The sequence below is a fragment of the Podarcis bocagei genome, assembly GCF_964188305.1.
Source record: "Podarcis bocagei genome assembly, chromosome: 7".
Lineage (NCBI taxonomy): Eukaryota > Metazoa > Chordata > Lepidosauria > Squamata > Lacertidae > Podarcis > Podarcis bocagei.
In genome coordinates, this window is record NC_138132.1 from 69578554 (window position 1) to 69606267 (window position 27714).

The 27714-nt window shown below is 46.0% G+C and overlaps 1 protein-coding gene across 11 annotated transcripts in view; it reads right to left on the minus strand.

Moving 5' to 3' along the window:
• VPS13D (vacuolar protein sorting 13 homolog D) overlaps positions 1-27714 on the minus strand; it is a 119025-nt gene that overhangs the window by 41937 nt on the left and 49374 nt on the right. For 8 of the 11 annotated variants that reach the window (XM_081201335.1, XM_081201333.1, XM_081201330.1 and 5 more), the window contains 25 exons: positions 27074-27163; positions 26260-26400; positions 25868-25990; positions 24642-24716; positions 22948-23053; positions 22121-22273; positions 21366-21501; positions 18975-19022; positions 18089-18239; positions 16824-17034; positions 16021-16268; positions 15462-15653; positions 14737-14863; positions 14392-14534; positions 13023-13153; positions 12494-12669; positions 11761-11884; positions 11428-11663; positions 9674-9782; positions 9419-9582; positions 8122-8230; positions 4473-4652; positions 2932-3039; positions 1823-1972; positions 809-958 (listed from right to left, as the gene is read on the minus strand). In XM_081201335.1, coding sequence (XP_081057461.1) covers positions 809-958; positions 1823-1972; positions 2932-3039; positions 4473-4652; positions 8122-8230; positions 9419-9582; positions 9674-9782; positions 11428-11663; positions 11761-11884; positions 12494-12669; positions 13023-13153; positions 14392-14534; positions 14737-14863; positions 15462-15653; positions 16021-16268; positions 16824-17034; positions 18089-18239; positions 18975-19022; positions 21366-21501; positions 22121-22273; positions 22948-23053; positions 24642-24716; positions 25868-25990; positions 26260-26400; positions 27074-27163 — 3581 coding nt within the window. Of the gene's footprint in view, positions 1-808; positions 959-1822; positions 1973-2931; positions 3040-4472; positions 4653-8121; positions 8231-9418; positions 9583-9673; positions 9783-11427; positions 11664-11760; positions 11885-12493; positions 12670-13022; positions 13154-14391; positions 14535-14736; positions 14864-15461; positions 15654-16020; positions 16269-16823; positions 17035-18088; positions 18240-18974; positions 19023-21365; positions 21502-22120; positions 22274-22947; positions 23054-24641; positions 24717-25867; positions 25991-26259; positions 26401-27073; positions 27164-27714 lie in introns of those variants that run through there. The other 3 variants (XM_081201336.1, XM_081201327.1, XM_081201328.1) reach the window with 2 other exon arrangements.

A 27714-nucleotide genomic window follows, 5' to 3' on the forward strand; every position in this document is an offset into this window, starting at 1 on the left:
GCCTTACAGGGCTTCCACTCGGTAACACACAGATTCAGAATTAATACATGCCCAGAAGGAAGCCTGAGGATTTGTACCAGGTACATATGCCAGGAGGCTGACGAAATGTTAACACATAATACAGATGTTTACCAAAACATTAAACGGGTTCACATTGCATGAAGTCAACCTTTTGTATCTTCAAATAGGTACAAGAAAAAGATAAAATGAAATGTTGGAAGCACTACAGGGTCTACTTGAACCTTAGGGATGTGGTCCCCAACATAGTGCCCACCTATCTGTTTTACCTTTATCTCCCAACTTTGAGGAAGTTCCCTCTTTTGAGATGTGTGCACACACGTGCTATCTGCTTTCTTTGGTCTGCATTTTATTTGTTCTGTATGCGTGTCTCTTTGGGCATTTTGCCTAGTTTCCTTGTGGGGAGGGCTTCTGAAGATCAGTAGGTCTTCTGTGAAATCGATTTTTGGTGGTACCAACAAAATATCCTTAGATTTCCAAATATGGCCCACCCCCCAAGCTGAGATATCCCTTCTGTAGAGGATTCAGCATAGAACAAATACAACCCCAAACCATAAGTGACTGGCTCATGGTCCCCCAGTGAGATTTGTGGCTGTGTAGGGATTTGAACTTTGGTCTCCCTGGTCCTAGACTGACCGCACATGTATTCAAAAATTTTTTTTGCACATCTGTTTTGCTTTGTCTCCAATTCTGGCTACCTGAGGGAGCAAGGCCTAGATAGGTACACAGATCCCCTTTCTTCCCAGTTCTGCAGTTCCATAGCCCAAACGATATCCGGTTGTTGGATTACCTTGTATATATCAGTTAAAGGGCTCTTACTGGGAAATTTCATGGCATTCAATTGCAGAGCAGGACCTGTCTCGGTTGCTTCATTTTCACCAGTTTTGGGGGTCAGGAAGAGCATGAAAGGCTGAGTGGTACGAAGGAGCTGGTTGTCCACCTAAACAAGGAGAGAGATGGGGGAGAAGCATCAAGATACCTCAAAGTCGCAAAATGAAAAACAGCTCCTGGTGAAAAACGGTACCCTGATGTTGATATGCGAACATTTTTACAGGTCCCAAAGTAGATCACAGTTTACACCTGTGTTGCCTTAGTAGGCACACCAAGGTCTTCACCGCTATATCAGTCAACAGCCAAAATGGCTCCAGCTAGTTTACACCACTTATTTCCCATTGGCCAACTTTAATGTCATTTGTCATTTTCTAGCACTGCTAGAGAGTGTTTTATCTGTTTGGGTGCACAAGTGCCATCTGCTGTTTGCACAGACACAATTCAATATTTGGGACTGCTTGGTGAACCAGAATATCCCGATCATTGATCTGATTCAAGGGCGAGCTTCCCAAGGGAACAGCGACTGCTCTTTATCAAGAAGAAGAAGAAGAAGAAGAAGAAGAAGAAGAAGAAGAAGAAGAAGAAGAGGAGTTTGGATTTGATATCCCGCCTTTCACTCCCTTTAAGGAGTCTCAAAGCGGCTAACATTCTCCTTTCCCTTCCTCCCCCACAACAAACACTCTGTGAGGTGAGTGAGGCTGAGAGACTTCAGAGAAGTGTGACTGGCCCAAGGTCACCCAGCAGCTGCATGTAGAGGAGCAGAGACGCGAACCCGGTTCCCCAGATTACGAGACTACCGCTCTTAACCACAGACAACCAGAGCCACCCCTGGCAATCAGCTGTAACCTCCTCCCTCCTGTTTATTTTTCCTTGCGTGTCATATTCGCATCTAGCTTATATACTTCCGGGACGAATTTCACTCCAAAGTCTTTTTTCTTTTTGTTCTTGTCTGAGAGTGGACCCATCCAGTTACCTGTATATCCTGTATACTCAGTTCAAGCACTTGACCCGTTGACAGCTGTGTGAAATGGACGTTAATGCCAGTGAAGCTCGCAAACACCAGCTCTTCTGGGGCCTTGTTAACTAAAGATAAACCTATTCCGCCTTCCAATTTCAACTGGACCTGCAAACGGAGCAGAAGCAAAATGGGTTGAAAAGCATTCACACAAGCATTAAACCACCAATGTTTCTATTTTTCAACTTGGGGGCTTCAGTTGTCGCCTTTTGCATTCAGAAACAGGGTTCACATCCCCTGGAAGTAAAGTCTGAGGACTTGTAAATTGGGTGTGGGGAACATCAGGGCTGGGGACAAAATGTGGCCCCTAACTGGCCCTCAGGACTGTCCCACACACTATCCCCAGGCCTCACCCCTCACCAGCCCTGCCTTCTGCCATCCTTGAGTGTTTTTGCCTGGGGAGATGTCTCTTTGATACCTCTTGCTTGCCACAGAGAGATGGAACTTCTGCATGGTTGGCGCAGCCTTTCAAACAAAGCCGAGAGTTACGTCCATCGCAGTGCCTGCTATTGCCTGTGACCCCCCAGAAGGCTGCCATAAGGAAATGTGGCCCTTGGGCTAAATAAGGTCCCCCCACGGCTGATTTAAGGAGCCGTTACATTTCTGCATGAACCTCCTTGGCACAAAACACCCGTTTTGCTCCGACTCTGCACTTTTGCAGTCCGGATTCTGTGATTCATCTGCAAGGGACTCCTGTGTGTTATGAAATGCAACCCCAGCTCTTTTGATTTCATAAACAGGAGTTCCTTGCTGGCTACAGCTTGATCTTTCAGAATTAAAACACTGAAAGTTATCAGGAGTCGAATTTAGACTGTGAGCGCTCCAAGAGAAACTTTCTACATTTCATGATGGGAACTCTCTCTCTCAGATCCAATCCTATCAGTCTCTGCACCAGGTCTGCAAAGCAGAATTTCTGAAGCACGACAAAGTGCAGTGGCCAATCCCTAATTCAGATTTGAAAACGAGAAGAGTGAGTGAGTGGTCCTCGTTACGCAGCTTTGTCTGTTGAAAAAACAGCAGCAACAGAAACAACCTCCCAACCCCAGATAGCAGCTTTCCTGACTCACTTCCAATTCTTGCTCTGTGTCAGGGTTCTTCAGCTTCCGCAGATCGTGTTCCAGCTCATCCCCTTCATATGAGAAACGATCGTTTCTGCGTTGGTTGAAGTCTGTTATCTAATACAGAATACACTATTAGGATTTTTTTCCCCCTCTACAAGGCCAATGAAATCCACAGGCCTCAAAACAACACCCAGAAACAAAACCTGAAACCTGAAATAGAAAGTTTCAGTAAGAAATTGATGAATCGAAAAGAAACTGGCAGCAACAAAATATCTAATGCAACACTTTGTTCCTAGCTGGTTCTGTATGAACCTTTGCATCTTCAAAGGAGTCCTATATCCGTGTCCCCATCACTGGTAGGTACATCTGGTGGAGACACAATACAAGGTCTTCTTGGAGGTGGTACCCAAGCTATGGAACTCTCAGTGCCAAGTGGTCTGCCTGTTTCTCCCTCTCTTTGCCTTTAAGGCAGCAGCAAGGAACTTGTGACCCACATGCCTCAGCAGAGGAGGTCTCCCCATTTGGCCTGTGAAGCAGGGGTTGCAGGCACTGCCAACAAGCAGAGTCTGCAAAGGCTGCTGCCTTTGCAGTTTGATTTCAAACCACATTTGAGGGTGGGGGGTAGAAACAATTTTGCCTGATATAACTGGGTTGTCAGGTGGCCGACAGGTAGGCAGCCCTGCCCACCTGTAAAAATGGCCCAGGGAGAACTTAAGCATCGTGCCCAAAGGCTTCTGCACCCATTTTAAATTGTCATTTTAAAACAAAGTAATTGCAAGATGCTTTTCAGAAGCAGGGGCATTCTTTGATAGTTTTTGTTATCGGTTTCTAATTTATTAGCGCCGTTGCTATTTATTTCCTGGCTAGTGGGTTTTTTTGAGGGGGGAAGTTGTGGTCATTGTTTTGTTGATAATCGTCAGACAGCTTTAGGGTCCCCTTTTTGGGTATGGAAAAGCACAATATAAACACTGCTGTATTGAAAGATAGCGCAGGTACTGAAAGATGCATTAGCTTAATTTGCAAATGTTAAGTCACCGTGCCTATGTCTGAAGAACTTTGGCTGAGGCCATTCCCCCAGTGCCTTGTTTAGCAATGCTCAATATATATGAATGCATATATAAACAGTGGGCCTTGGGTGCAGTGGTGTTTCAGCATTTTCTGGAGGTATGACTGGTGCAGACATTACAATCTTTTCAATGGCGCTTTAAGACATTTTTAAAAAATCTGGGATTTTTAAAGGCTAATGCTGCTTCAGCCTGCTTTTAGTTTTTATAATGTTTTGCTGCCTAAAAGTTATGAAAGACACTGTGGTTTTCTATTAGCATTCTGTATGACTAACTGTCTATGTTCACTGCGTATCATGTCTGGGTGAAAATCAGTTTAGAAATACTGGGTTGTTGTATTCAATGTCAGGCCAACTTAAAAATAGGCCTGGTGAAATGAATGAACGTAAAGGACTCGGCTCAACAAATGTCAATGGGTCTACTCCAAGCATAACTTAGTTATAGAAATAAATCTCCATGGATCAGACGGAGAATTTCCATCACCTGCAGGACTCTGGTTGGGCCATCTGGAATGACCCTGACTACCAAAACTCCCGAGCCGGGCCTCATCTTCTGATTGACAAACTGCTGTTCCGGTGGAACTGGACCTAACATCTCCAGGGACGTATCGGGTCCAAGAACGACTTCTGCTCCGTCATGCAGCCCTGCAATGCCTCCTTTGGCCTAGAAGGAAACAGGAAACAACAGAGAAAGCAGAAAGAGCTTAAAAATAAATTCAGTGGTACCTCGGGTTACAAACACCTCGGGTTACAAACATTCCGGGTTACAGACCCGGAAGTAGTACCTCAGGTTAAGAACTTTACCTCAGGATGAGAACAGAAATTGTGCGGCGGCGGCAGTGGGAGGCCCCATTAGCTAAAGTGGTACCTCAGGTTAAGAACGGTTTCAGATTAAGAAAGGACCTCCAGAATGAATTAAGTTCGTAACCAGAGGTACCACTGTAGCACTTTCTATTTAGAGCATCTGCATTTTCGAATCTTCAAGCCGATATATTTTAGCTGACTTGAGAACTTTTCCATATATTCTTTTTTGTTGTCGTTTGCTTTGGTTAGGGGCTCCCAGAAAACCGACTTAAGGTCCAAACCTGTGCAAGTTTGCTTGGAAGGCAGTCCCACTTAATTGTATGGGACTTACCTGGGAGTGAATGTGCGCAGGACTACAGCCTTAAAAGGCCAGGTAATAATTCAGCAGGACAATTGGGAAAGGAAACACAATGGGCCCAAGTACTAGTACAATATGCCTGTACCAAATTAACTTTACTGGGTTTTTTCAGGAACCTAGGAAGTCACCTTATACCAGGACATTGGTCCCTCTAGCTCACTATTGTCTTAAACTGACGGCTCTCAGGATTTCAGACAAGGGATATTCCCAGCCCTACCTGGAGATGCCAGGGATCAAACCTGGGACCTTATGAATGCAAAGCTGATGCTCGGCCATTGAGCCACGGCCTTCCACTTCTTTGCAAAGCACTACAAATAACTACATGGAATTAGGGAGGAAGGGGAGGCAGACAGGGCAAATAGAGGGATCACAAATCCCTTTAATAAAGACTTCTGAACAGTGCATCTGTTATAATATAGCTTACAAATTAATTCCAGATGGATAGCTCAGAGTAGGCAGTCTTTGATCAAAGATCTCTGAGTTACTAAAATACACCCCCCCCCCTTTTCTCTTTTGGTAAATCAGGTTTGATTCTTAATGACACAGTTTGCATTCTCCCTTTGAAAATCCTTTTCGTGTGGAAAACCAATTCACCGTAATCCTACCAATTTTAAGTTTTTAGCTCAGAGCTTTCCTTTCCGTTAAGCTTCCTATTGTGGCAATCAGTGAAGATCACAGAATTTAAGTGAAAGGGTTTTTGGAAACAAAAGCTAGACAAACGTAAACAAAACTAACAAACCACACAGTCCATAAACAATTCCTGAAATGCAAGCATGGTGGCAATGATCAAGTTTTGGCAGAACAGGGATGCTCTGTGGATTTCTTTACTTTTCCTTACTGGGCTGACAAGAGGCCGGGGCAAGCAGAGCTGTCCTGTGTTTTATATCCCAATTCTTATGCTGGTTTGTTGAATTTATCAGTTGCTTCTTACAACCGGCTGGGAGCCCCAAAGCAATCTGCAGAAAACTTTTAATGCAATGTAATCAATATAATGACCCCAATGATACAATGAAGAATATAGCAGTGCTTATAAAAGAAACCCCCCAAAACCCCCTCAACGTGAGCTGAAAGAATAAAAGGTCCCCAATCCAAACCAAGAATGAACACCTGACAGAGAGAAGAAAATCCAGGTCTCTAGTGCTGTCCTAGTAGATGGGGAAATAAAAGAATGTTTCTGCTTGGTGCTGAAAAGATAACAATGCTAGTGTCAGGTGAGCTTCCCTGGAAACAGCGTTGTTCTGTGACTGGAGGTCCACTAGAGAAAAGACCTGCTCCCTGCTATCTGTCGGACCTCTCTACTGATAGGACCTAGCGGAGGTAAGCTGCACTCTTTAGCCTGTTTTTATTGGGTGAGAAGAACCCAGAAGAGAAGGGAGGAAGTAGGGGGAAAACTGCAATGGATAGAGTTGAAGGGTGGGGTGCTGGGGAGGACGGGCTGTAGCTCCACGGAAGAAGGTCCAAAAGGTTCCAAGTTCAATCCCTGCCAGCTGGGGAGGACGCCCATCTGAAACATTGGAAAGCTGCTGCCAGTCAGTGCAGGCTTCCGACGTTTTCAGGCATGCAACCCACCTTTTATCAAAGCATCTCGCATCTCTGCGGTGGGGTGGGGCATCTTGCTGGTGAGGACAGGCGAGTTACTACTACTGACTGAGGTGGCTGAGAACAGTGTGTCACACTTTTTGCTTTGGCCGCAGATTTTGGCCACTGGTCATGGATGCTTTAGCTTAAGAGCCCTGCATTGCAGGGGGTTGGATAAGGTGACACTTGGGGTCCCTTCCAATTCTACAATCCTTATTTTTAACATAGTATTTGTCAGGCAGTCGTGCCCACAGATCCGACCTTGGATCAGGCTGCGACTCAGCCATCAGTCTGGACCCACCTGTCGAAGAGCAGTGGTGTGGAAGACAAATGGCCCGAGTCAACATAAGGCGACTCCCTAGGTTTCCATGAAAGCTCTAGGCAAGACATTGGTTCAGACCTCTTGCCAGAGAAATCTGTTCCTCCCCCTGCACCCGGCTGGGTATGGAGGGAGAGAAGAAGATGGGGCTGCAGAAAGAGAGGAAGAGAAGTAGGTGGAAAAGAACGAGAGGGAGATTGGTTGGGAAGGGGAAGACCTCACTCTTCCCTGATGGTCTCTTAACTTTGACCCCTGACCAATAACCCCAAGGGAATGTGTCTCTCAAAACAAGAAAGGTTCCCCATGCCATCTATAGCTCAGAATGACCGTGTGTGTTAAGTTAAGCTGAATGGGAGAGTGACTAGTCCAGGGCCACCCTGCGAGTTCCAGAACACAGCTCTCCCACCCAGCTCTCCCCATTATATGGCTGGTCCTGGGCTACCGCAGAAAGCTGGCGGCAGTTAAAAAGCCTTTGTCTTTGAGCTACTCATGCGCTGCAAATTAAAATCAGGCCTATGGATCAACCCGTACCTTTGCCCTGGCAGAAATGTTCCAATGAAACACAGAAGTTGGATGAAATAACGCCCTGAAGGCAGTGGGTGGCTTGTGGCTTACTGAAGAGATTCCTGGGATTCCTGGTTAATTGTTGTTGTTTTTAATAGATCACGGGGTGCAGAAGCTTTTTCAGCCCTAGGGCTGCACTCCCTTTAGGGAAACTGTCTGGGGGTCACGTGCCAAGGCCAGAGGCAAAAGTGGGCAGAACAAAGAATGTAACGCCTTACTGTTGTGCAGTAGAGAACTTTCTACACACACCCCATCTCCGTCCTCCACCCGGGCAAGCAAGAGACATTTTCATAGGACCTTTCCCAGCCAGGCACAAATGGTCAAAGAAGGTGTAAAGCAAGTATGGATGTAGCCCAGGCAAAGTCCTAAGGACCATACAGAGAGGCCTGGAGGGCTGCATCTGGTCCCCAAGCCCAGGGCTCCCCAGCCCCGTTACAAGGTTTTACAAAGGGCTGGTCCTTCTTCACCTCGAGAGACATCCAGGGGGGGGGGGAAACACCCAATGCCAACCTGAACGACAAGCCCGTGCATGCCACAGACGAGCTTCCCATCCCGAAAACTCCAGGTCTGTGTCGTGCTACGCCGCCGGTCCGGCTTTCTCAGCATCAGCGGTTCATACCTGAAAAAGCAAAACAAATTCATCTGTGCACCATTTGTTTTCCCCCGGGGTTTTTTTAAATGATCTGTGCATTTTACTTTATTTCATTTCCACCCACCCACAATGCTAATTTACAGAAAGGCTGTTGCCCTCTGATGAGCAGTGGGATGCACTGGTTTTTGGCAAGTAAGGCCAACATCTACTCACAGAAATTTGCTAACACAAGAGGTAGCGACGGACATCAGCTTTAAAGCTACTGTTTACCTACCTACCTCTCTATCCTGCACCTAGACAAGCACCAAATTTCAAGGGCACATTCCAGCCAGGCAAAAAAAACCACATAAAACAAACGAACAAAAAAACCACAAAACACTCAAGGAGGGCACAAAAGAGGAAAGGGAAAGTGTGTGTGGCCTTAAAGGTAAAGGGACCCCTGACCATTAGGTCCAGTCGTGACCGACTCTGGGGTTGTGGCAATCATCTCGCTTTATTGGCCAAGGGAGCTGGCGTACAGGAGGAGGAGAGGAGTTTCCTCCCCCACAACAAACACTCTGTGAGGTGAGTGAGGCTGAGAGACTTCAAGAAGTGTGACTAGCCCAAGGTCACCCAGCAGCTGTATGTGGAGGAGCGGGGAAGCGAACCCGGTTCACCAGATTACGAGTCCACTGCTCTTAACCACTACAGCTTCCGGGTCATGTGGCCACCATGACTAAGCCGCTTCTGGCGAACCAGAGCAGCGTGCTTTCAAACTGCTGGGTTGGCAGGAGCAGGGACCGAGGAAGGGGAGCTCACCCCGTCACAGAGATGCAAACCGCCAACCTTCTGATCAGCAAGTCCTAGGCTCTGTGGTTTAACCCACAGCGCCACCCGCGTCCCTCCATGTGTGGCCTTAGGCCTGATTTAAAGGCCGAATAAGTGCCAGCTTCATAACTAGTTCAATTTCTTCCTCTGCCCAATTTATTTTTCACCCTGCAAGAGTGCCCCTCCTGACAGCAATAATGCAATTACATTTTGGGAAGCAACACAGAACAACTGATAAGGCAGAATTATGTGTGTAGTTTGGTAATAATCCATCACTAGCGCACCAATGCACCATCAATGACATGTTGCAGGATACACCTGCACTTTGGCAATAAACTCTGATCCCAACCTCCTTTTGTTAACACGAGTGAGCTTCGCATTAGGAAGCCGACTGGGGTGTTTGCAGACCTGTTGTCTGTGACGGCAGCCAGGCCTGCGATGTCCAGGATCAGAGAGGATTCTGTGGAACGGGGAGGGGACGGCTTGTTAGGATGGTGAGGAACCGCAGATCCCTCGTGGCAAAGCATCCCAGTGCCCGTCATCCTCCACAACTGGGAGCGCTTCCCCGGCTCCTGAGAAGAAAACAGCAGGGAGGAAGAGATGGGATCACAAGCAGCATTCAGAACGAGGCAGTTTCTCTCCACAGACTGTTGAGCTTCATACCTTTTTCTTTAATATGACTCTCTGCGTCTTCAGAGAAACATCCAGGACAAGTTCAGCACAATCCACGTCCTTATTCGAAGCCACGGGCCTCCCGGTTTCTTCCTGCAGTCTAGAATTGGAAGGAAATCGATTAGGTGCTCATGCAGAGAAGGGTTCCAACACTCAGAAGGAGCACAGATATTTTAATGTTATCAGACTTCTTACAACTGGTGAGCAGAAAGGTAACTTTTACAGGAAAGCAAAAGCACAGGCAAATTTTTAAAATGCTCCCGGTAGTAGCTGCAGAGGCTGCCCATTAGGACAGATGGAAGTGTGCACCACCAGTGTAAGCAAGCCTGCCTGCCAACCTGTCTTCTTACATTTTAAGCCCAGGGGGTTGGCACTACCTGTCATTTTCTTCCTCCTTAGTCTCCGTGTTGCCCATGTGGAATTCAGCAGGGAAGAGGCAGATGGGACGAAACTAGAACTAGCTGCCAGTCATTGCCACTGGCACCACCTACTGTCTGGGCTTCTCCCCTACCCGTTCCAGTAGGGATGAGCTACCACTGGATATTATTATAATTATAATTATAAATTTATTTGTACCCCACCCATCTGGCTGGGTTTCCCCAGCCACTCTGGGTGGCTTCCAACAAGGATTAAAAATACATTAAAACATCAGTCGTTAAAAACTTCCCTAAACAGAGCTGCCTTCAGACGTCTTCTAAACGTCAGATAGTTGTTTATTCCTTTGATATCTGATGGGAGGGCGTTCCACAGGGTGGGCACCACTACCGAGAAGGCCCTCTGCCTGGTTCCCTGTAACTCCACTTCTCGCAGTAAGGGAACCGCCAGAAGGCCCTTGGCACTGGATCTCAGTGTCCGGGCAGAAGGATGGGGGTGGAGATGCTCCTTCAGGTATACTTTAAAAAAAAAATTCTGAGCAGTACAGGGCTAGAGACGCCTTTCCTTTCCTTCTGGTTAGTGATGTGTGACTGTATAACTAAGAGGTTCGGGCGCACCACATTACGATACGCTGTAAGGGATAGTAACAAGCAAAGACAGGCAGCCCCCTGCCCCAAGGATGTTGCATTCTGAAACATCAACAGTGGGGGAAGAAAAAAGTGAGGAAGATTCACGATCAGGGGACTAACAGGAGCAAGTGCAGTTCCACAGCCTCAGTTTTAAATGGATTTCTGCTTCAAATGTGATGTTTCCTAGATTCACAGAATGGTCATCGGTGAATCAAATCGCTCACTTTCAGCCAAAGGTGAGCATTATGACCCCATAGTTGGCTCAGAATGTAAACTGAGCCAAAGACAGCCTCTTTCCCACCACCACAGTGTTCTTCCTACTTCCCCCATGCCCTGAATGCTGCTGTGGTGTTATTCCAGGCACCCTAAGGAAGATCTTCAACACTGCCTGTGCTGCTTTTGCAGTCGGGGGGGGGGTGAGGAGGGGGCTTCCACTGTAGCAGCCACTTCCAGGTAAGGAGGCTGGGCTTGGGGAGACTTACTACATTCTAAATATGTTACCTAGTTATGAGTCCTGTTATAAGCTCCTCCCACAATAAAGCTATCAATAGTTCTTTTGTAAAGCGTGCTCATTTTAACAAAGTGCCTTGTTCTGCCTTTGGCCTATGAACGGGAAAAGCATTCTTAGGCTGCAGTCCTAGAAATTATTTAATTTTTTTTAAGCTGCTCCGACAGCCATTTGGTTAAAGGGGGGGGGGGGATAAACGCTGCAAATAAATGATGTTTAAAAAGAGAGGTTACCCTGAGAAAGTGTACGTTGCAGCAATATAAATGAAGTTCTCATAATAGAGCTGCTTGCTGTCTTGGAAGTCATCCATGCTGCAGCTGATTTCGGAGGAGCCAGCTCCTTTGACGGTCAGGGTTATGTAAGGCAGAAGGGTGGGCTCGTCCCAGGCATAATCTAAAGAGGTTGTTGGCTTGACTTCTGTGCTGAGCCGTGGTTCTGCAACACCGTGTTGAGCAAAGACGATTGGGACCTAGAGCAACGGGGATGTCACAAAGGGGTGAACCATTAGCATAAAGTCCCAGAAACGTTTTTGTTACAGGCCGTTATGCTACGAAATGGTCCGTCACCTTGGAAAAGTTGTCTATGCGGAACGGGGGTGGTAACTGGATGGTGTCGCTGAACGAAACACGGTATGTAGCTCCCTTCAGAGTGATCTCTACTCGTAGAAAGTAGCATTTCCCAAGGGTGTCCCTGCAGAAAACAGAACCAGTCTGGTTAGTGTCACAAACCAGGAAAGCACCTTGCAAAACCAATAGGTTTAAGTAATGGCTCACAGTTTCAAATCCTCATGAAGGTGAGAGCTAGAAATCAACAATGCTTTCACATGCCGGAATACCTGTCCCAAATATTGGCACATCCAAAGATAATGGGCTCGCATAAATTCCAGGTGTAATGTGAACTTAGAGTTAACTTAGAACCAATGCACTGTCAATGAAGAAACCTAGATTTGTCTACTTTTGCTCCAGGGTTGTCAGAGCCCAGGGACTGTCTGGAAGACAGAGGTCATGGAGAGGGAAACTCCAAAGGTCAAGCAAGCAAGGCAGAGTAGATCCGATGAGGAGGGAGAAATCACACACACAGCTATCAGCCGATGGCCAGTATATCTGTGGTTCTCTTTTGCCTGACTTTCTGGAGCTCATTTTGGAGGAGGTGGCTATAATAGATAGGAATTCCCTGCTCTCTAGAATCACGATGGTAAGCCCATGTCAAATTCTGTCTTGCACAACAACTACTAAGGAGTATGCCTGCACATGTGTTTTAGATGTATTAAAGCAGCAGCATCCACACGACCGAAACTACCTCATATTGATATGGAAGGAATTGTTTTTGTTGACTTCAAAGCCTCCAGACCAAATGCAGTTTGGGACATCCATGAGCCGGACGCAAAGCAACTGGTCGTAATCGTTGCGCGGCCAGTGGAACACGACACTGGAGCCAGGGAGGGTGGAGATGTAGCCATCTGGGTTTGATGTGCCCTGAAACAACATGCATCAGCCAACAGCATTTACCAATAACCATTTTGCAAGGCCCCAAGGCGAGCAATCAATTGATGGTTTTCCTTAACCCACATAAAGAAAACACAGGGCACGCCTAAATGTTAGTTAGCACAAAGAACAACCAGTCTACCTGAAGGACAGATTTCCTTTGGATTGACATTATTTACATCAACACCACATGGTGCTCTGTCCCTGTTCTGCACCCAGTACAGAGTCCTTCCACTGCCAGGCCCTAGAGGGCTAGTTAACTTATTGAGGGCTTATTATACAAGGCTGGAAGACTCTTATGCAGTAACACTAAAACTGCTTAGAGGGAATGGAAGCTTTCTTACCTGTCCCCTGGCAAACGCCCGCTGTGCAAAGGCAAGCTTGTGCATGGATTTATTATCTAGCAGGTAGCGAGGGGCAAACGTTACCATACAGGTGTCAATGTAGCGACCTCTGCCCTTCTTGACATCGATACCTGGTAATAAATACAGCCACAGTTAGAACATGTAGCATCTGGGGCTCCACAGCCTTAAAAAGAAATTTAGGCATTTTATTCATTTTCCCAGCAACTGGTATTCAAGAGCATTACTGTGACTGGCCATAGAGGCAGAGCATAGCCAATATGACCAGTAACCATTGATAGCTTTCTCCTCCTCCATGAGTTTGCCTGATCCTCTTTTTAAAGCCATCAGTCGGTGGCCATCCCTGCCTCCTGTGGGAGTGAGTTCCGTAGGTTAGCTATGCGTTGCAGGAAGAAGGACTTTCTCCAATCGATAGGGGTGGTTTAGAAACAGTGGAGTTGGTCTAATAAAATATGGTTTATCAGTAAAAGTACTATGCTGCCACACACACATTGCTCCTCAGCCCAGTGGCATAACACAGTCCAATCGCAAAGACTGATGCCACTTAGTTATTATTTAGTTTAAGTAGTTATATGATGCAGTTTACAGGACAATCCATTTGCAATGCTTCTGGACCAGACGTCTGCCCAAAGGTATTATTTTTACCCATCTACCTGTAATCCATACTGAAGTGGCTATCTGTCAAGGTTGGTCCTAGACCTTATACCTCCCTCCACTTCCCCACCTTGTAGAGAGTTTGGAATTTGGCAACAGATATAGATGACTATTCAACTTTCCATTCATCAAAACCCTTCACAGCTGCATGACAGGCAGCAATTGAGAGGGTTGTGGAGCTGGATCCAAGCGCAATTAAGAGGCAGCTTCTGCTGCTGCTGCTGCTTCTCCCTCATTTCTTATGACTTAGGGGCAGTTATGGGGAATCTTTGGCCTTCCAGATGTTGCAGAACTACAACGGCCACCTACCCTGGCTTTGCTTTCTGGGGCTGATGGGAGTTGTAGTTCAGCAGCATCTGGCAGGCCAAAGATTCCCTACTCCTTGCATAGGGAAATAAGGTAACGTCAAATCATGCTTTATGATTCTGGCTTGTCTCTGTAAACCGTACCCACCATTAATCAGAATTTCAGGCTCAGGCCAATAATAAATCACGGTTAATGGGAAAGCTTCTGATCTCTTTGCCTGAAATTCATGCAGGTTAACAATAATCCAGAATGTATCGCTGAATCCAAACCAAACCACTGTCTCTTGAATTTGGTGACTACAGTAAGCTGCTTTAGAATGCAAACTGCTTTAGAATCAACAAACAAGTAAATTATTTAATATGATGACCTTATTATCCATACAAGTTCTTACCAATGTTATAAATAAGGCCTGGCCGGTTTCCTTGTTGGATCACTTTAAGGGCTCTGACCCCACTGCCTCCATCCAGCGAGAAGCCTTGGCACCAACCGGGCATACCTTCAGGGTGGATTCCTCTTCCAACTCTCATTGTGCAACTGCAACAAGGAAGACAATGAGATATACTACTTCAGCAATCCATATGATTCTGCTGATTTAGATGAGCCTTGAGAACCTACAGTGCAGTCTGGACCCAATTAAATGGTCATATTTCAGTTGTCATAGAATCAATTTTCCAATTCGACTACGACATTTTCCCACTGCATGGTTCTCTCGCAATGTCCCGTCACCAAAGCTTACAGGTTTGGCTGTTCTTTGTCAGCATAACAGAAGAGGAGAGGGCTCAGGCTTCTGGCCAGCTCATGTTCTTCAAACTGGCCTGCTGCATCGATCTTGGCATTATCTTGTCTGAAGATCAGTGGCAACCCTTTAAAAAGAAACCAACCAGATGGCCGTTAGCATCTGAATCTGAACTTGAATGCTCTGTTAGTTGCATCATCACAGAACTAGATGGACTCACTTTTTCTGTGTGTATCATTTAAACATTGCTTTAAAAGAAATGTCCTTATCTCGACATGGGAAATACGACCCGGTAGGCATTATTGAAACCTGGTGGGATGAGACTCATGACTGGAATGTAGGAATTGAAGGGTATAACCAGTTCAAAAGGAATAGACCAAAGAGGGAGGGAGGAGCTACTGGGTGTGATCCCGTGGTCAGAAATACTCAATGAACTGCAAGCCTGGAATGCATACCAGGTTGGTGGGGGCAAGCAGATGAGGGGTGGAGAGTTCCATCTCTCTCACTGGGCAAAGCATCAATGACTGGGTGTTTGTATTCAGATTACGTCTTTAACGTGATTCGTGTATTTTGATTACTGTTTTCTTATTCTGGTTGTAAATTGCTTTAGGAATCTTTGTGGCGAGAAGCAATTATCAAATTCAGTAAGCCTAACCTGACCTAAGCAGACCTCTCATTTTCAGGTGAGGAATTCTTACATCCGTAAGAAGTCAGGCCAGATTTACCTGTTTTGTTGAGGAGCCAATACGGTGCTGAAATAAATATCTTCAAGGACCCTTCAGCGCGACACACGATCCTTATGGTGAGATTCATCTGCCGCTTGTTAACGTCGTACATTCGCATCCGCACAATGTAGTTCTGTGTTCCGGGGGGTATTAAAAGCTCTTTGCACTGTGGAAAGTTTTCAAGGGAGACCCCTGAAATTGAAAAGAAAGAAATGTGTGCTCTTGACCGTTCTTATGGGGCACATTTCTCCATTTGGGGGAGATTGGAGAGCAAAGTAAGAAACCCATTTTTTATTTTTTTGTAAATGGCGTCCTCCCTTCCAACAACTGCACTGTATGAGCAAATGTGACAGCCATGGTGTGACTTGAATCCTGGTACATCCAGACAGTGCATCCAAAGTACAATTTTTAAAAGTTGTTTTTAAAAAACAATTAGTTACTTCCAAGGAACTCTCTTGGGAAAACGAGGGATAAAGGGACCTTTGGCAGCCATAGCAAACTTGTGCTTTGGTCTTGACGTCCTATAGCTTAAGCCACAAATAATCCCTGGGTGCCTTACCAAGCTCAATGTTCTGCGAAGTGTCGGCTGTATGCAGTACCGCCTCTTTCCCAGGTTTCAGGGTCCCATTAATGGGCACCCCTTTCACGTAAAACTCCAGTTCACAAGGCAGCAGGTTACAGAGCACCACGGTCGGAAGGAGATAAATGGTGTGTCCGGGCTGCCTGAAAATCTGCTTAGCGCTGTCGGAAAAGATGCTGGAGGGCATGTAATCTGGGTAATTCTCTTTCTTTATGGCGACACAAAACCTGTAAGGGAAAGGCAAGATACGTATGAGTCACGGACGCTGCCTTTTGAAGAAATGCTTTTATATGTTTCCCCCACTCTCCGGAGTGCTGTGGGGCATCTCTGAGGTGGTACCATTTTTTTGCAACTCCTTCTCCTAAAGAAGCTCAAGGCTGGACTTCAGGCAGCAGGTCAAGGCGGCCCATTTTAGGAGAACCTGCCTGTAGCAACAATTCTATTCATCGTATTGTTTGGTTTGCTGTTTTACGCAATGCTGTGTTTCTTTTTGTAAAAAAAGCAGAAAAGTCGCAGGGTTAATGACACAAATTAGGTAGCACAGCCAGCTACTCAGCTGCCATCAAATGGTAGCCTGTCCATATTTCTCCCTCCCACGTGATGGTTTCTTTTCACTACCCTTGGAGCAAAATGGACAGATCTCAAACACAAAACACCTCGGCCATGTTGTTTTCTAAATACTTCCTTTTCTTCATTTCTCGATAGCCTCTGCCAGCATACAACACTGTTTCTATTAGGAACAGGAGAAGCAAACAGTGCAGTTTCCCCATGACCCAAGTCACCTGAAGAAACGGCTGTTTTCAGACTCCATCGCATGGCACTCTCGTTTGCTGCTGCTGACCTCCGAGGTCTTCTGCACATTTGTCCAGTGGATCGGAGACTTGCAGAAGAAAACTCCCATCCCCTTCGGCCTGGCCTGAAGTCGCCAGGATGTCAGATGCAGGGGAATAGCAAAAGAATCCCCCGGCATGACCGAAGGCAGCACTACAGGCTCTGCAACCAAATGAGAAATGCAAAATATGCTTGCAATACATCAGTTTCAGCACAGACAGAAGCGCAGAGCGCATAGTTGAAATGACCAATCTGCTCCTGCAAGAGGCAGTGACGGCCGCCAGATTGGATGGCTTTAAAAGAGGAATAGACAAATTCATGGAGGAGAAGCCTATCAATGGCTGCTGGTTACGACGACTATGCTCTCTCCCTTCTGCTGTCAGAAGTAGCATGCCTTTCAATACTAGATGAAGGAATCACAAAGGGGGAGAAGGCTGATGCCCTCAGGTCCTGCTTGCAGGCTTTCCAGAAACATATGGCATTTGGCCTGTGAGGACAGGACGCTGGACTATATGGGCCTTTGGCCTGACTTAGCAGAGCTCTTTTTACATTCACTCTTCAAAGGAGAACTTCTGCTCTGAACTGTCATGGGTCTCGCCTTTCTCTTACACCGCTGGACCTTTTGGCCTCAATTTGTATCACAGTATCTCAGATTCCTCCTACCCCCCTTTGCTTTTCTGTAATTATCTAAGGGCATGTCGTGTGTGTGTGTGTGTGTGTGTGTGTGTGTGAATGGAAGGCTACCGTTCATGCCTTTGGTCCACAAAGACTGAAGCTACAGTACGTAAGTCTTCAAAAGTGCAGTTCTACGCATGCACGCCCCGCGATGCTCAATGGAGTGTACTGCAAGGTAACTATGCACATGCTTGCAGCACTCAGGTGTCTATGTGGGGTTTAAGCAGGAATAGGAACCTGCCTTCTACAGAGTCAGGTTAATGGCTCAATACTATCCACACTTGAGTGACAGGAGCTTTCCAGGGTTTCAGGTAGGGGGCAGCCTCATCCCTACCTGAAGAAGCCAGGGATTGACTATGGGGCCTTCTGCATGCAAAGCAGATGATGCTCTACCAATGATTTCTATTGGGGGCTGAAAGAAGAATTCCTTAAGCACGGCTATCTTACACCACTGGTAATATTAAGAATCCACAAAGGGAAAGCATCCTGCCTCAGACACTGCAGTTCTGCAGGACCTTAAAAAATGAAGACACACACTTACTGTCTGGTGCTGAAGGGCTGTCTAGCCTGAGTTCCATAGGCGTCTCCAGTTTGTTTTTCACAATCAAGGCCGAACGGACAGTTATTACCTTCCGAGCGCTGCCTTCCATGGTGACTGCAAATACCACTCGGACTGGAGGCAATGAAGAAAACTGCAAAAATACAGGACATCAGTGGGGGTCTCAATACCTTTGGAACTCCCTTCCTATTGACTTGTATGAGCATTTATATGAGCCCCAAAAACCTTCCTCTTCAATCCTGCATTAAACCGAGATCACAATTAGCTTGGGAGTAACAAAGCCACTTCTTAAATAATGCCCTATGTTTGGCTAATGCAGCTATTAGATCCTTATATTTTGCCTTGCTCTTTTTTGTACGTTGTTTTATGGGAGCGTAGGCCTAAAAGAAATATAAAATACAAATTTTCTGTTTGATTTAAATGTCTGCTTTATTTACCCAAGCATTCCTAGAAAATAATGCTGATCAAAACACATGTTGGAATTCTGAAGGATTTCCTTTTTTAAAAAAATCTTTATATTGTCTTGCATCCACGGACCACTTTCACCCCTCCCCCCGCTTAAGCATCGTTTTATAGATGTGGCCATTAAAGTTCTGTTTGAATGTCCAGAGATTTTTAACTGCCAACAGTTATTAAAAGTGTCAAAAGGAGGGGGGGGTGGAATCTACAATACAACTAAGATGTGAAAAAGTAAGCTAAATGCAGTCATGGATATATCCACTCTAAGCATGATCTTTCTTCTGTATCTGCTTTGCCAAACAACTTTGATACTCAAATGAAATGAGATTCATCCCAATGACTCAGAAGAATGCCCCTCTTAATGTACATTGTACACACCACAAAGCTCAAGGGAGAATTCGCTACTCACATAAACATGTGGATGTATGATGTTTGTTCTGCTAATTGGGCTGCCAACCTAGAAAAGAAAAAGTAAAGCTGAAAACAGCCATTAGGAAGCTTGCCAGCTCTTCACAGAGGATGGTATTTCTTTGATAGACAGTAGACAAACAGCAACCTGTAGAAAGGGCTGGGGAGGTTAGCAAATGAAAGGGGAGCATCTTTTTCCTTCCGCCTTTCAATAAATATGTCCACTGCCAGAAAAGTGTCAGAACTACACCAAGAATAATCCCTCCAGCAAAGTGTAACTGCCCATGCCATTTTCATGTTTGCAAAAATAAATCCCAGGTAATGGATATATAATGGCAAGAATTCCAAGGAAATGATTTACTGTATTTTTCGCCCCATAGGGTGCACCGGCCCATAAGGCGCACCTAGTTTTTTGGGGGGAAATAAAGGGGGGGAATTATTCCCCCCCCCCAGGCGCGAGGCTGGAGCGGGTGAAGCCCGAGCTTCCCCCGACCCCAGCCCCCAGAATAGGCTGCTCTCCGCAAGCCGTGGGAGCCCTCCTGCGGCTTGCGCAGAGCTACCCGAAGCCGCAGTGCAATTGCTCAGCGTGCCGGGGCTTCGGGATAAGAGGCAGCTCTGCGCAAGCCGGGGGAGGGCTCCCGCGGCTTGCGCAGAGCTACCCGAAGCCCGGGCGCGACTGCTCAGCGCACCCAAGCTTCGGGGTGCAGGCAGCTCTGCGCAAGCCGTGGGAGCCCGGTGGGAACTCCCGCCGGCTCCCAAGGCTTGTGGATAGCTTACTGAAGCCTGGAGAGCGAGAGGGGTCGGTGCACACCGACCCCTCTCACTCTCCAGGCTTCAGCAAAAGCCCGCATTCTCCCCATAGGACGCACACACATTTCCCCTTCATTTTTGGAGGGAGAAAAGTGCGTCCTATAGGGCGAAAAATACGGTAATTCATATTTGCATCGCTAGTGAAAAGCTCACGCCAACCTCTCTCTGTTTCCCAAAGCCAGAAACCTTCAGTTATGCTAACAACCCGTTCTGATTCCACTTCACTGATGGAAACTTGTCCCCAAAGTCTAAGCCCAAAGGTTCTAGACCATCTTTCTCAACCTGGTGCCCCCTGTAGCTGTTGCTGGACTCCAACTCCCATCAGCCCCAACAAGCATGACCAATGCTCAGGGATGGTGTAGTCCAACAACATCTGGAAGGTGCCAAGTTTGAGAAAAGCTGTTCTAAGTTTCTCAGCCATGTTTTGCCCTTCCTTCGCCCCCTGGAATGTCTACAGATGTCAGTCAGATATTCCTTCAAAGGATAACGGATCAATAACCCTCAAGTGATGTGCCACACATTGCATCTGGAGACAGACAGAAGCCAACAACAGTGTAGTTTTAAGGTAGACACCTGGCTTTTAGCCACAGTTGTCATCTTTGCAGAGGACCACAAAGTCCCTGGAGCACATTGGCTCACTTATGATGACAAAAAGGCTGGTAGTAGTTTGAGAGAATCTTGCTTTGTACAAACAGTGTTCATGTATATATAATTTATATTTTAAAAATCTATTTAATTATCCAGCAACAATTATACACTGCTTGACTGTGGTAAAATCTCTGTGCAGCTTATAAATGTATGCCATGCCTTTCTAGGTAAAGGTAAAAGGTAAAGGACCCCTGGACGGTTAAGTCCAGTCAAAGGCGACTAGGGGGTTGTGGAGCTCATCTCACTTTCAGGCTGAGGGAGCCAGCGTTTGTCCACAGTTAGTTTTCCAGGTCATGTGGAACACTGGGACGGAAGCCAGAGTGCACGGAAACGCTGTTTACCTTCCCGACGCAGCGGTACCTATTTATCTACTTGCACTGGTGTGCTTTCAAACTGCTAGGTTGGCAGGAGCTGGGAAAGAGCGACCAGAGCTCAACCGTTGTGGGGATTTGAACCGTCGACCTTCTGACTGGCAAGCCCAAGAGGCTCAGTGGTTTAGAGCACAGCGCCACCCGCGTCCCATGCACATGCCTTTCTAATACACATAAGAACATGAGAAGAGCCTGCTGGATTAGGCCAATGGGCCATCTAGTTCAGCATACTGTTTTCATGGAGGCCAGCCTGACGCCCATGGGAAACCTGTAAGCAGGACTCGAGAACAAGATAACTCTCCCCTCCTGCGCTTTCCAGCAGCTAGCACTCAGAATCATTACTACACCTGACCATGGGGGCAAAGTTGAAACTCAATCATACTATTGACTATACTAAGGCTATTGACAGCCTTATCTTCCACTTGCTGTTTTTGGTAGTCTTTTATCAATGCACAGACCTACTTTGATACAGCTGGGGAAAGGAAGTTGAGGGAAGGGAACAGCCAAACAGCATCAACTACTAAAATGGGTGGGTGGGGGAGAAAGGAAGCATCAGGACTTACAGTAGAGGAAGATGTGCTCTTATCAGGAGCTGCATACCGGAAAAATATTCCTACTTTGTCTACCGACACTGGACTGACTTGTTCCCAGCCATTTACTCTCACTTGCAGCTGGTGGATTCTTAGGTCGTGTGTGTGCCTGTTAAGTTTTAAAATAAAGCAGATTAACATTAAGACCAAAGGAACAGTGAAGAGTTTCCAGATTCCCATTGTTGCAAAAAAATAAAACAAAAGAGCATTATCTCTTGACAGCAAAACTAAATGCTTCCCGGTTAAAGGACTAGTTGACTTTCACTAGCACAACACTATTGGGTCATATGAAGCTGCCTTATACAGAGTCAGACCACTGGTCCAAGAACATCTGGACTGTCTCAACCAAGGACAATGAACCTCTGGCCTGCCAGATGTTGCTGGACAACAACTCTCTTTATCTCTGACCATCTGGCTATGCTAGCTGGGGATGATGGGAGCTGGGATCCAACAACATGTGGAAGGTCAACAGTTCCCTGCACCTTGTCCACATTTAGCCATGGCTCTCCAGGCTTTCAGATAGGGGATCTCAGCCTTACTGGGAGCTGTTGCAACAGATCCTGGAACTTGCTGCATGCAGCGCACTGGAGCTTTCAGTTGATCCACTAAAGGACCATACAAATTCCAGTTAAAGGTTACCTTCTCCAAGGTGCACAGTCAAGAGCTGAAGCATCGAAATGCAAGAACATCACAGTGGATAATCACAATGTGGTTTCAGTATGTGTCACCTGTGTCGCTGTTTCCCTTTGGCTTCAAATGCAAAGGGAACCTCTTCACCAGTAAGAACTTCTCGCCACTCGCTGACTTTATGTGTGCCATCCAGAAACGATCCGTTTTCCTCCGGGATGACTCCCGGGCTTCCGCTGTGAGAGAGAGCAGCACTAAAAGCAAAAGTCATACCAGACTGTCAGTTTTTGTGTGGACCTTGCTTTGCCAACTTCAAAGTCTTCAGTGTCTATCCTATGCAGACAAACATATAAACTTGCTTTTGCCTTGCGTTTTCATGACACTACAATTTGGGGCGGGGGTGGAGGGCGGGGATCTCTCTGAACAAATCTGCCAGTCTGCTTCAAGAAAATGAATCCTTCAAACCTCTAGGTTTGGGGCATGTGTGTGTGTGCGTGTGCGCGCGCACACACACACTTTAAAAACAAACCAAAGTGACATACAAATTGCGGGACAAGGACAACTGTGACTTTAAGGAAGAGTGGGAGCTTTTTGCCACTTATCTAAAAAGACAACAAAATGAATTGAGATTCCTTGGCAGGTTTTGAATAAACATACACAAAATTATTAAGCGTTAACATGGTAGATAGATAATGTAAGCATACATATAATTTTACAACATGCAGAGAATAATATGTGCTGAGAAATCAGAGAGAGGAGCTGAGAGAAGTCTCGGGGGGGGGGGGTTGAAGGGGGGGAAGGGGAAAAAATAATGAATATATGTTTTGATAATTTGCTATGTGGAATTAGTTAATAAAAATATTTTAAAAACAAACAAACGAAATCAAGATCTGCATTCACTTCCTCCTCCCCACCCCAAATTCCTTACCGGGTCGGTGTTGTTGTCAAAGTGGCAAACCACAGAGTGCAACCCGTGTGATTTCGCAGGGCAAATGGCACAAAAGGCTGCCTGCGTTTTGGCGTCTTCATTTCAGCTGTGAGGGAAGGAGGAAAAAGAAGTTAGGAAGCCATGGGCACTGGCCTGCAGGGCTTATTTTTCTCTTGCTGGGATCAGACGCTGTTCCAGCTACGGGCAGCGTTCCTAGCTTGACCAGCTGAATACAGCCTTCTCCCAAATTTTCAAATGCTGGGCTAGAGATCACCCTCTCCAAATAATTCCCAGTCAGCTGGATTAGATTGTTCATTTGCCTGAAACACTGCAGTGTGTTGTGCATTGCTTCCAGTTAAGGAGAAGCCTGGCATCCTTGCCTGCTGCACAACATCATGCAGGGGAGAAGGCAATACTTTTCTTTTTCGCTTGGGTAAAGCGGGGGGGGGGGGCAGCTAGTGAAAAAGGTAGGGTACAAACCCCATTTCACTCAAAATGGGGCCAGCCTTTGAGTTGTTATATATTAGTTTGGGAAGCCTGAGTGGAAATTTACTTTAGAATATTTTGTGAGTTTGCATTTTTGTGATAGAGCAGGTGTAGGTGCAGAGTTAGGTGTAAGAGAACTTTCTGCAGAGACATCAGAGAGCTATAGCTCAGAAGTTAAGATAGAATCAAAACGGTGTTTTCATGTCTTAAGGATTTTTAGCCTTTTAAAGATTACCCAATCATTAAACAAACGTGTTGTTAGGTTTTGCACAGATACTAGTAGTTATAAGATGAGAAATTAATAGCCATTAGCGGCAATATTAAAAGGTATGAAAGCAGAGCTCAGCTTTAGGACCAATCCCTACAGGGTGGTCCTTCACTCATAGAGTTTCCCTTACTTTGTTTCTCAGTTTGTAAGTCTGTGAACTTTTGCTGGGAAAGGCCATGAATGTTCATTTAAAAAGTAAAGGGACCCCTGACCATTAGGTCCAGTCGTGACCGACTCTGGGGTTGCGGCGCTCATCTCGCTTTATTGGCCGAGGGAGCCGGCATACAGCTTCTGGGTCATGTGGCCAGCATGACTAAGCCGCTTCTGGTGAACCAGAGCAGCGCACGGACACGCCATTTACCTTCCCGCCGGAGCGGTACCTATTTATCTACTTGCACTTTGATGTGCTTTCGAACTGCTAGGTTGGCAGGAGCAGGGACCGAGCAACGGGAGCTCATCCCGGACATCTGTCTATCCAGTGGGAATCTGACTGAAACATCTGCTGAGCCTACAAACTAGGAGAAACTGCTGGGAACTCAAGGACTGCACCCTTCTTCTCAGGCCCTGGATTCCACAGCAACCTTAATTTTACCCCTAACACACCAACGTGTGAAGTAAGTTCACCGGAAATGGCATTTCCAGTAAGTGGGTGCTTAGTCTTTTATTTATTTACACCATTCGAAGAGAGGGAAGTGAGAAACCCAACTGGGCATGTCCACAGGAGCTCAATAAAGCCTGGCCAGCTTTGATAAAAAAAAGGTTCATATTGAGTTTGATCAACACATATCCCAATGTCCAGTAGGACTTAATTATGCAACACTGCAAGCAATTTAACAGATCGCATTGGCTCCTTTTGACAAGTGACACAGAAGCAACAACTATCTGCTATACAAGACATTTCTGGGAAAGAGCAAAGCATCTCAACTTTGCAATACAGTACCTCTAGCATACATCTGGTGCTCTAGGTTAGTCAGACTGGCTGTACTCCTAGTTCTAAGGTAGACAAGAGGAAGGCCTGGCAGACAGGAAAGACAACATTAGCAAGGAAGGGGAAAATGCAGATATACAGGCAAGATCGTTGCACATACCCAAAGGAGGGGAAGTTATGAGCAGAAAGGGTATCACACGGCCAGAGAAAGAGCCCCTGTTATTGAGCTGGTTTACATGCAACACCAAGCCATGGTTAATGTAAACCATGAACAATGAACCATCATGGGTGTGGCTGACCTGTGGTTAATAAGCCATGGTTAAGATGCTAGGCCAGCTTTGGACAATCAAATTAAACCATGGTTTAGCGCTGCATGTGAACCAGGCCAATGGGGGTGTGAAATACCGCAACAAAAATATAGTGATACTGGGTGAAAGTAGGTGCAAAAGAAAGCCTGATATCGTCGTTTCATTTTCAGGATTTTGTATTGAAGAAATCATTTATTTATTTTTAAAAGACAGAGATTGAAGGTTTTAACAGAGGCCACAATGCAGTATTTCCCCTTGGGTATCAAGGACGCTCGTACCATCTCAGTCACTCTCTCTCAGAGTTGTTAATACCACAGGGGATTTAAGACCAGAGGCATCTGACTGGGAAGCAGTCCCGAGGCAAAGGAGTGAGGATGGGAAGATCTAGAGTTTAGAAGTTGCTTCAGTGCCCAGTCTTCTCAATCTGAGTGGGGCTTGTGCCCAAACAGCTAGGAGAGCGGGAAGGAAGGTCATGCAAGAGCCAGGATCCTGGTTAAGAGATTGGAACTGGTTGGCAGTGCAGGTAGGAGCTTAGGACAAACATTGGGAAGTTGGGCTTGAGGCCACACAGGAGGCTGAAAGGGTGTTGGTGTGGATGTCCACTGCGAGTAGGGTGTAAACATGAAATAAAGTGAGCCAGAAAAGGGCTCCGTGGCCTGGTTACACTACCAACAGACCTTTTGTGTAATAGAGTATTATGCACATAGAAGTTACAGACAGGCGGTAACAAGCGCTCAGTTTGAAGCCGAATTGCCAACAGCAAATTATCAGAGAGGAATGAAGCATAGAGTGGGGAGAACTCTAAAGGCAGTGCCCTAAGCATTCTACTAAGAGCAATATTATGACGGTCTCATTCTATAGCTACAGTGAGGCATGTGCAATCACAAGCTATATAAAAAAAAGCCCACTGTAATGGAGTAAAAGCCATACCTTGTCCGAAGGATGGAGGATCGACTGAAGAGCCCATCCAGTCTTCAGATTCAACTTCCTCTACTTCCTTCTCCTGCTTGCAATAATCTGCCATCCATGATTGCTTGGTGCGGGCATACTGCTCTAGAGACAGACAGAGAAACAGAAGAAGGGGAAAAAGAAAATATAGCCCAGGTCAGGTTGAAGCTAAAAAAATTGCACAACCAATGACTTCTCTAGTGCCTGCTTAGTTCCTTTCCTCCAAAAAAATAGGCTCAGAGAAAGATGCAGACAAAGCCAAGGGTTGCAGCCAATGCTAGTCCTATTGATAACAGACCCACTGAAATTGATGGGCAAGATTAACTTAGGCTGGTTAAATTCAGTGGGTTTACTACCCCACAGGCCTGACATACCGATTAACACAGTAGTTATGTTGATGTCCAAACGATGCTTTGCTTTCACTTCCAGCTTCAACCGGGAAGGGTGGAGGCGGCTGGCTAACTGCTGCTGCCAGGACACAGAGCAAGGCCAGGGCTCAATAAAAGGCTCCCAGCCTAGGAAAAATAGAGGAAAATAGACCAATCATCACGATGGGTTAAAACATGGATTCTGAATGCCAGTCACACCAGTTTCATACATGCTGCAGTGTGTTTTGTGTTATTATGCTTTATTCAAGTAACTGCAGCTTCAAATGCAAGCAGAAGTACCCCAGTCTAACTACGTGCTTCTCAGGTAGCATAAAAACAGAAACAGGCCTTTTTTTCTTTTTCTAAAAAAAGAGTATTCTCAGATGTACAGCGAACTCAGGTAAATGGCTGCTAGCCATGGTGGCTAAAGCAGCATCTCTCTGAGCACCAAATGCTGGGAATACACAAACTCTTATCCTCAAGGGTGGCAAACCCTTTTTAGCCTGAGAGTCATGTTTTCTTTCGTGTGACTTTCCAGGGGGCCACAATGGCAGTGGTGGATGAGGCCAGAGTCAAAACGTATTGAGCAATGAATGCAAATATTATCTCTGTACAGTAGGCTACACGCACCTCTCTGTCTTCCATCCAGGCAAACAAGAGGCATTATCGGAGTTCAAGGACATATTCCAGCCAGCCATAAACAGGCAAGGAAGGTGCAAAGCAGGGTCAGTAGGTGACGACCGCCACAGGAAAACCCCGAGGGCCAGATAGAGGGGCTTGAAGAGCCACATTTGGTCACAAAGCTCCCCACCCTTCTTACCCGAAAGCTCGCGGTTATAGTAATCTCCCGAGAGTGTAAAATTTGCATAACCTTCAGGGCTGGCTCTTAGATGCTGGAGAAAATTCAGGTCTGAAATTAAACCATTTATACAAAAATTAATGAGCAACTTTTCAACCATTAAAAAACAACAACAACCATATCCCCTCCCAGCCTCAGTCCATAGTTAACAAACATTTTTCAGTTCATCACTTTGTGAGAAGGTGTTCTAAAGGACTCTATCCAGGTACGCATTTAACCCACACAAAAAGACACACAAACACCCTCAACAGTTTTTTCTTTTTAAAGCACACTGAAGCATCAGAAGTAGTCATAACAAAAGCTGGATCCCAAGTGGGAGGAGAAGAGGGGGGCTCTCAAAGGTGCAAAACAAAGGCAAATTAAATGGCATCACGTTTCTAAGATATTCTCCCTTGGAGTACTTAGATGTACAGCATTGTGTCCTATGCCCATGAACTGCAAACAAACAAGCCTAATTAACTTTGAGTATCTTCAGAAATGTGTTGGGCCATTAATTGCTCCTTTTCAGTTTTTTGCTCTTTTGAGGCTCCACCTCTCCTTTCTTCCTCCTCCTCTGGTACTCAAAATGCTTTACTGGCAGACCTGCTTGATATTAACAGTGG